Source organism: Haemorhous mexicanus, chromosome 3 (assembly GCF_027477595.1).
Source record: "Haemorhous mexicanus isolate bHaeMex1 chromosome 3, bHaeMex1.pri, whole genome shotgun sequence".
In the NCBI taxonomy this organism is placed as follows: Eukaryota; Metazoa; Chordata; class Aves; order Passeriformes; family Fringillidae; genus Haemorhous; species Haemorhous mexicanus.
In genome coordinates, this window is record NC_082343.1 from 71,930,904 (window position 1) to 71,940,311 (window position 9,408).

Below are 9,408 nucleotides of genomic sequence, written 5' to 3' on the forward strand. Positions count from 1 at the left end.
CCTGGACCTACACAAACTCCCACTTTGCAGCTTCCACGTGTGATGGCACCAGTGCTGCTGGGAGACAACACTTGGCATGTGCTGCACGCGGATTGCTACGGTTCAGGCACGATTCATTTTCACTACCATTTATGCACAATTTAAGTACAGTTCGCTGTTTTGTCACGGCAGAAATGGGGGAGCAGTATGGGAACGGGGCCACGGCTGTGGCCCGTGGCCACGGGAAGCTGGTATGGGCCAGTGGGAACATCGCTCTCCCCACCGCCCAGTGCGACCCCCGCAAGCGGCACAGCCGACCCAGCGCGACTCCCTGGGACCAGCACAGCCCCGCCGCCCGCGCGCGGGAAACGCGAGCCCGCGCGCCTCTGTCCCACCCCCCGCCTCGCCCCCAGCCAATGAGCGGACCCAGCGGGGAGGGGGCGGGACCCCCATGGTGACGTAAGGCACGTGACAAGCGGGAAAGGCTCCCTCCCGGGGGCGCGGCGGGGTCACGTGGGGGAGAAGCGCCGCGCTGCCGCGCCGCGGACCGTTCCATTACCCGCCGTATGGGGGGGGGGCAGAAGGAAGCCGAGCGGAACTACAGCGTCGCTGCGGGCGGGGGGCGGGGCCAGCCCGGGGCGCTCCCGTGACGTGACGCGGCGCGGGGCGGCAGCGGGAGCGGCGCGGGGCAGGGAAGGGAAGGGAAGTGCCGAGCAGGAGCGGGAGCCGCAGCCCCCTCGTTTCACCGCATCGCCACCATGGGCCGGACACTTACGACATTTACGTTCCCGATCGCCATCGTTTCCGTGGCGTGCTGCCTCTGCGGGCTGGCCGCGATCGCAACGGCGACCGAGAGTGAGTGATCCGCGCCCTCCCCCCTCCTTTCCTCGGGAGCTGCTGACGGGGCAGCCCCGCCCCGTGCTCGGCGCTGTGGGGGGCGAGGCGGGCTCCGCGCACCGAGCCCGGCGGGGCTGTCCGTCGGTTTGCGCTTGCTGCCGGACCCTCCGAAGGCGGGAGCGCCGCGGAGCCCCGGGACCCGCCGGGAGCCGCCCTGCGCTCCCCCGGCGCTCGCTCGGCCGCCGCCGCCGCTTCCTCGGCGCAGCGGCCGCAGCCCGCCGAGCTTTTGAGCCGCTCTCCTGCTCGTGCCGCTCTGGCACCCGTTATCCTGTGTTATTCCCCCTTGGAGGAGGGAGCCGGTGCCAGAGAGCCGTGCGCGGCTGCTTCGCGCACCCTTGGAACGGGTCTGGGAGCGGGGGTGCCTTGGTGCAGCCGAGTCGTTCTGGCCCTGCTGCCGCGTGTTCCTCCTCATCCCGGTGTGAGCCCCGTTACTCGTCCCGCGGGTTTGCCCACAGCTCGGGCCCCGTGGGCTGTTTGCCAAAGTGTTTGGGGGGCCGAGCCGCGAAATGTGACGCGAGCCCCAAAACGCGGAGACAACAAAAAAAGACAAAAAGTTGACTGGAGGCGCTTCAGTATTCCCTGACCGCGTTCCGTAGTGGCGCTGGCTGCAGCCGAGGGTGCCCGGCCACCGCTGCTCCAGCCCGTAGGGATCTCCTGCAGCCCGTAGGGATCTCCTGCAGCCCTGCCCCGCCGGCGGGATGCAGGACACCCTGCGGGAGCGACATCCTGGGCTGCTCCGGGACTGCTCCGCCGGGGATTAGCACAAAATTGCTAGCAAAATCGCTCCGCTGCGACGGGAGAGGGCACTGTTGGGTCGGCAGGCCAAACTCCTCCCGTGGCTCCTCGTTTCCTCCTCCAGAGTAAGGGAAGTATCCGAATTTACCCTGTGCGAGAGCCAGTACAGCGGGTTTATCTTGGGAGCAAACGTCATCTTGGCTAGGCTGAAAAGCTGAGTTCGTGGTATCAGAGTTTTTTTTGTTTTCCTTCAGTGAAGAGCAGGCGTCTGCTGATGGGCAGAGTTGGGGAACTTGCTGTTATCCCATGTAAAAGACCCCACAGAGCCCTTCACAGCGGGAGGTGTCATTGAGGCAATGTCTGAGACCCTGCCACAGATTCTGAAGTTAACAGCTCATTGATAAAAACATCCTCATCCTTGACTATTGCAGTCTGATCCTTCCCTGTGTTAATCCGGGAATGCTGTTCTTGAAACTAAATTAGAAGTCCTAGTGTACCTGGTATAAGTGGGCTCTACCAGCTGTCTTCCTGTCTTTACAGATGTGGTGTGCTAAATTTTCCGCATACCAGTGAGGAATCTACAAAAGTGAAGGTTATTCACTTGTCAGAGGCTGTTGTGTGTGCTGTGATTGTTCCTCAGATATACATCCATCATAATTGACTGATTTTTTTTTTCCCCCCTGAAATCTGTTATTGAGAAACAGTCATAAAGCTCTTGAAGTGCTTTGACTGCTGCCTTCCTGAAGGGAATGGGGCAGCTCTTGCACACCTCATTGATGCAAACCCACAAAGGCCTTTTCATATCTTCTTATGTGAAAGGAAATGTGCCAGCCTTTCTGACCTGATAGTAGAGCCATAACCAAGAGAAAGGCCTTGTGGATTCAGGCTTACTTCAGATAGTCAGAATGCTGAAGTTAGTTTTGTAGTTGTTATTTGAGAGGTAAATGAGCATGCTGCCTGCCAAAGATCTGTGGATAGCAGCATTCCTTTCATGGAGAAAAGTGAAAGGTCACCCCTAGGTGCCTGGAGTGGGTGGATATGATGTGAAATGTGTTGGAGAGCATGCAACAGAAGGAGTTGTGGGTTGTATGTGGGTTTGCTGAGTATGATGGCTGGATGAGTAACTCTCAATTAAAACTAATGTGGTAAAACTGTAGATTATGAGAAGATCTTACTTGATCCAGTTAATGGATGTTTTGTTGTGTTTTTAAGGTAACAGTGTTTGACCTGAGGTTGACGTGAAAAAGCAGCTGGACTGGTTAGGTTGCTGGCTTCTGCTGTGATCAAAATACAAATAGATTGACTTTTTTTCTGCTCTCCTTTTTATGCATGTGTACCTGCATTTCTCCAGGTTCTTGTCTTTGTTTCCCACACTTTGATTGCTTTCTACTGTATTTATGGCTGGCTGCTTTACCTAAAGCTCAGGTTCAGTCTGAGTTGCAGTGAGGCTGGGAAGCAGTGCTCTATACCTAATGCTCTCCTGTGTAAAGCATTCACAGTTTCTGCTTGGACAGTAGGGTTCTTCTCACTCCAGTTTGCTTTGAGGAATCTTGAGCTGCCAGTTGAATGCAGGCTTGATGGGGCTGCCTGTGACAAGATTTTTCACGTATTCACTCATGCAACTTTTGATGTTAGTGTGGTGGATTCAAAAGCTCTGTAATTTCAAACTCAAACTGCAGTAGAACTCAGTGCTGTATGAAATTCTTAAAGCTATGCCTGCTGATGTTGTTTTGTTGGGTTGGATTTTAGTTCAATGCTGTCATTAATCTCTCTAATGTAACTTTATTTTTTCATAGCTTCCACAGTTTCTCCTCCTACCAGTGTTACTGTGCCCAATGTCACTGTAACACCTTCTTCCAATGCCACTGTAACACCCACCAATGCGACCACAGCGTCTTCCAATGCCACCACAGCATCTTCCAATGTGACCACGGCATCTTCCAATGCTACCACAGCCAGTCCTGCCACCACACCTCATACTCCTATAGGTAATATAGAAGCACTGAACTCAGAATGGCAGGAAACTAGGAACTGGTGAATAACACAAAAAATGGGCTTCTTCCAAAGTTCACTGTAGTAGCTTGGCTGCTAAAAATCTGATATGCAGAACGCGTGAAAGGTTACAAGGTTTGAAAGAAGTGGATTTTAGAAAACTCTTAGTTATGTTGGCAGGAAGCATTTTCTGTGTTAAAAATTGGCTCTCTGGTAATTGAATTAGTAATTGCCACTAATTGTGAATTCTTAGGAGTTTGGGGTTTTTTTGGTTGTTTTTTTTTTTCCTCAAAAATTTCTCTGCCATCTCTACAGGGAAATTCTTTTTTAAAAAGTCACCTACTCTTTAAAAACTTGCTGATCAAAGGAGCTGGGAGGTAACAAGTTGGTACTTGATTAGGCTCAGAACAGCCTAATGTGTGGTACGGTGATTAGCTTTGAGTAAACCCACAGATGTTGACACTTGTCCCAGGCACCTAGTGGAATACTGATTAATTTTTAGTAATACTAATCTTTAGGGGAGGGGGAGAGGTCAGAGACCCAGCTGACATGGTTTGATTATGAAAGTTTTTAGGAGACAGTTTTCTTTTAGGTGAGTGGTTTTATTCCAGTGATGGCATTCACACTTAGTGTTTTGAGGACAGAAGAAAGATTGTATATCTCCTGTCTAGAGGTATTAGATTAGATACTTTTTAGTACAATTAATACTAACTGATTCTAATGAAAGTTTAATGAAAGTCCTTTGCCTTGATACAATTTCTCAGTTGTCTTGAAGCTGATCTCTTGATTCTTGTTCAAATACCAGCATTTATATGAGTGCTTGGGAAAAAAGTTGTTTTGTCTGAACACAGAATCACTGATCTGTGGAGAACCTTGAAGTATTTGGGTAACAGTAGTAAGCAAGTTTGAAAATAATCCTTGTTGCAGAACCTTGGCTTAATGCCATGCAGTTCACCACTTTAATTGTGTGGGATACAGACTGAGGGCAAAGGTTATCCTTTTTAAAGCAAAACAGGAAAAATCATTTGTATAGGAACGTCAATGCTTGCAAACTTTGCTTTGGAGTTCATGGTGTGTATGTACTGTCTTCTCTCCAACAGCCAACGTCACCAATGCAACTACTCATGCTCCTCAGCCTAAAACTACTGTGACTTCAGCCACCACAACAGCCACTGCTGCAGGTAATGCTACAACTGCCATAATTTAAGCATTAGTTACTCAGAAATCAGGGTTGCTTTCCAGGTGTTATCTTGAAAGACTCACCAAGTGACACCACTAAAGTAGTATTGGTGTGTCTGGTGTTGTCACTTCTAACTTTATGGCAAGTCTAATTTTGTTAAGGTGATGTATGCAAGTAGCAAGGTTATAAAGCCTGAGAAATAGAGCTAATTGGTGAGATACAAAAAGTCAGAAACATGTTGGTTAGATGAGATCAGCTGGATGATTTTAATAGTGTGGTTGGAAGTCCCTTGTTAACTCCCCTGTCATTGGGAGGTCATACTTTGTTTTTGCAGCATAATAATAATGGGATGGGTTTTGGTGGTTTTTTTGTTTTTAAGTGAAATTGTGCTACAGTGATGGGAGTAAGCTGAAGTATTTTATTTCCAAGTCAGTCCTAAGTATGCCATTTCATGAACAGGTCTCACAAAGCAGAGCTCTTTAAAACTACCCATCACCAGATGGCTGTTATTTCCAGCTTTGTATTTGTGACTTCAGCTGGTTTTTGAAGCCTAACTCTTGGGGTTAAGTACAGTAGATGGAAGATAACAATTTGTGTTACATTTAAGCAAAAAAAGAAAAAAAAAAAAAAAACAAACTGGAGGAAGGAGCAGCGACTGGAGAAAGGCTTTGGCTTTTTGAAGTACAAATAAAGTCCAGCTGGGTATTGCTCTGTTTTGAGGTCCAGAGCAGTTTGTCTATAAATAGCTCTAGCCTTGTACAAACAGCATTCAATCAGAATTTCACTACCAGTAATCTAAATTCAGATGCTGGCATGGCTTCACTTTCAATTATTTTTTGTTTTCTTGTTGGTATTTTGATTATTTTGAGTAATCCTAATACAAGGAATCCAGCACTAAAATCTGTAGAACTGTTGTGAGCACTGTGCACTTACATTTTCTAATTTGGTGTTTAACAGGTTCAAATACTACTGTTCCTACTGTGGCTCCTGTACCTGTTCCACGCAAATCTACGTTTGATGCTGCGAGTTTCATAGGTGGAATTGTCCTTGTTCTGGGTCTGCAGGCTGTTATTTTCTTCCTGTACAAATTCTGCAGATCTAAAGACCGAAATTACCACACGCTTTAGGACCTGCCCCTTGGTAATGGACTAGTAGCCCAACACCTGTAGTTCAATGAACCAAAATATTTTCTGTTGCTCGTGGAAGACAGCAGTTCATAATATCCTTTAAATCTCTAAAAGAAGACTTCAAATGAATATTTTTGCAACATTATACTTGGCAAGAAGTGATATGAATCTCTTCAACAGAATTACTTGCAATATGCTGCATGGGTTCTAATGGCTGTTTTATTTTCCTTTAGTGGCTGCTGATGTGGGACTTTTCTTGATATGCCAAATGTAGAATGTTCAGAGATTCTTATTCAGTGGCAACACTGTCCAGTAGACAATCTTAAAATTACTTATTCTGAAGGCTAATATAAACAACACCTGATACAATATCCCTTCAGTTTTATCAAGATGTGAATTATTGGTGACTGTTTTCAGGGAGTGAAATAGCATTTGTAGTAGCTTATGGCTCTTACAGTGTGTTGCTAGAAAGATGGACAAAAATGTAGAATTAGATAATGTCTTAACAGAATAGCATAACCCTTTTTTTTTTTTTACACAAGAATAAGAGTTGCCTCTTAAAATACTTCATTCCAAACAGAATTCCTATGCCATTTCCAATTAATGTTGAGGGTGGATATAGGAATAATCCTTCTAATGGGGGAAATAAATATTAGTGCCTTAAAAGACTAAATTTCAGTATAGCATGTCCCAGCTATATCAAAGATAAATAAAACTTTTAAGTATTTACTTTACATAGGAATACAGAATACATGTGACTTGAGCATTCCAGTTTAAAAAAAATGTCCCTAGAATCACTGTCCCTTAGTGATTTTGTTTTAGAGTAAGGAGTACGGTACAGCAATGTTCAGCCACAAACTGAAGCTTTAGCTTGTTTACCTTTTGTTCTGGCCTGCAAAGACCAACCATAAAACTAGTGACATAATTCAGTTCACTCCCTGTATAAAAAGGCAACAGCTCACATTGATACTTGAAATACTGATGTTTGGGAAATCCTGATGTTTTTATTATTCAAACGGTTCTTAAAACTCGTTGCAATTAATTTCAGGAGCTTGGGTTGTTGTTCTTTTTCTTTATTACCCTCCTGTATGTTTGCTTGCTGAGGGAGCAGTTAAGGGTCGTTCAGAGGATCTACTGATTTGATCCTAGTCAGGATTGCTGTAATCCTGGGACCACAGGCTACAGCTTTTTTCTGTCCCTTATCTCCTTTCTGGCTTCAGGTTCGTGTCACCTTGCAGTGAACTGTTTAAGGAAATCTATTCAGCCAAATAGTTCAGGGTTTGTTTTTTTTCTCTCTTGGCTGGGTCAGCCATGTGATCTGAGTATCAAAGGTACGTCATCTCCAATGCAGACTGACTTGAACACCTGTGAAAATAAACCCACAGGAAAAATGGAAGTAGAGATAAAAATCAAGTAGTGGAGGTAGCGCACAATGCGTAGCTTCTGATTGTATCCCCTGATCATCAGTTTTGGGATAATCTGTAGTACTGTCTTACTAGCTCTGACTCGACTGGAATTTGGCACCCAATACAAAAATAGCATTGATAGCAGATTATAGTCATGGCAGTGGGACTTGAATTTTGAAGCAAATTAAGTGCATTTCAGTTGGAAACTTGAGATGTACAGTGTTGCTTTCTTTTGTTCTTGTAGTTTGAATGGCATTGCTTCTATTGTGCTGCATAGAAAACTCAAATTGCTACAAAGTGCAGAGGTTACTCACCAGTACTGTATCTTTGAGTTCATTAGCTTTTGGTTTTCTAGACAAAAATAAGACAATCAGCTCAGGTTTATGAAAACAGCAGTGAGCAGCCAGTTTTCAGCAACAGTATGTGTGTGAGCTAGATGGTATATCCTTGGCCTTACTATGAAATCACTTAAATCTGTCCTTTCCCTATCTAAGACCTATCTTACTACATTTATTTGTTTAAAAAAAAAAAAATCCATGAGCTTGTATTCTGTGCTTTGAAGTGAACAAGATACTCTTTTGAAATATGACAGTTTGCCTTCAGCACAGCAAACTACATCTAGTATACAACTTTTGGCCTCAAAGGGCTCTTTTGGAAAACTTGCAGAAAAGTCCTACTGAACACTTCATAGCGTGGAAAACATTGCCACAAAGAGGTTGCTCTGTAAAATGTTGCTGAAATGCTTATTCATGAGCTTTGCTAATCCTGATTTAGGTTGCTGATAAAGTATGCTGGTAAAGCAAACTAAAAATAATGTTTAAAGTGCCTTAAAATTGCTTACTTGTTTGCCTCAAATTTTGTTTTAAAGGGTAGAAGGGATACCTTGCCTTAGTTACTAAATTTGTTGTGGTGCCAGCAATTGCTATTTTCCAAGACTTTAGGAAACCCAGGATCTCTGGCGTATACAAATGCCTATCTGAAAAACTCAAGTTTGTGCTGTATCAATTTAGTAACCTTCTGGAAGGCCTGCACTACACACCTCTTGCTCATTAGCCTTGCCTGCAAGGTGTAATTCCACAGTTCAGAGTTGTGGCTTGAATTGTTTCCCTTTTAGTTGTTTGGGGGGAGGGGAGGCTGGGTTATACATCTTCACCATGTGCTTGGCTGCCTCACTGTTGAAAGTAATTACTCCTCTGTGAAATGCAGTATCAGCTGATGTGTGCTGTGTACTAGCAAAAAACCTGAAGTAACAACTTGCAGTTTTTCTTGGCCTTGTGTTTTGAAGTGGAAGGTAGCTCATAGATTTGTAGTTGTACTTGCCCCTAAATCAGTTTTAGGCACTGAATCGTAGTGACTCTTCAAGTTACCTGGCTTTTTCTTGAAGCCAGCTTGTGCAAATATCAAGCTGTTACCTTAAGAATGTTCTCTGCAAGTGTTGCTGTAAAAGTTTGTATCTTGTCTTCAGTGGAAGAAAACTGAAGCAGTTGTAATCGCAAAACCAAATTGATAAATAAAATCTGTTGAATGGAATTTTACCTGTGAACTTCCTTTAATGTGAGCAATCCCCAAGAGGAATGTCTGCTTGGTGACTGGGAGATGAGCTGTTTCCCATGGGAATTGAGAAGTACTAAGGAAAAGAGGAAGAATGCAAGGTTTGAAGAGTTAGTTCCCCTAAAAACAATATTAACTTTGTGTTTTTAACAGTACTGATTCAGATTTAGAGTTATCTCAAAAATAATTTTCATTCAGGTCATGTTTTTCCATGTTAGCTTAATTCTTGTTTTCTGCTTAAAGCCAAAGAGGAGCAATGTATGCATTAAGTGTTAGGCTAGTAACAATCTGTGAGACTTAATACTCCTCCTTCTAAGCAAAGTTTGTGATACTGGATGTCAGGTGGGAGAGGGGCTGCTGTGTTAGCACAGAGGCTGTTAGAACTTTAATGAAAAAGCTACTGCTCTGAGCCTTATTTCTTTCTGATTGCATAGATCCATGGAATGGTTCCCTGCTATTGGCAGGGAATTTGGGGATCATCTAGTTTCGACTCCCCTGCCCTGGGCAGAAGCACCTTCCACTAGACCAGGTTGCTCCAAGG

At 44.9% G+C, this 9,408-nt stretch overlaps 1 protein-coding gene across 1 annotated transcript; it reads left to right on the forward strand.

The window, feature by feature from the left end:
- Window positions 1-634: 634 nt before the first annotated feature.
- On the forward strand, window positions 635-8,846 carry CD164 (CD164 molecule). Its single transcript, XM_059842315.1, has 4 exons — window positions 635-834; window positions 3,408-3,599; window positions 4,704-4,784; window positions 5,741-8,846. Exons 1-4 carry the CDS (start codon window positions 738-740, stop codon window positions 5,908-5,910), a joined length of 540 nt encoding a protein of 179 aa, XP_059698298.1. The 5' UTR covers window positions 635-737; the 3' UTR covers window positions 5,911-8,846.
- Window positions 8,847-9,408: the final 562 nt, after the last annotated feature.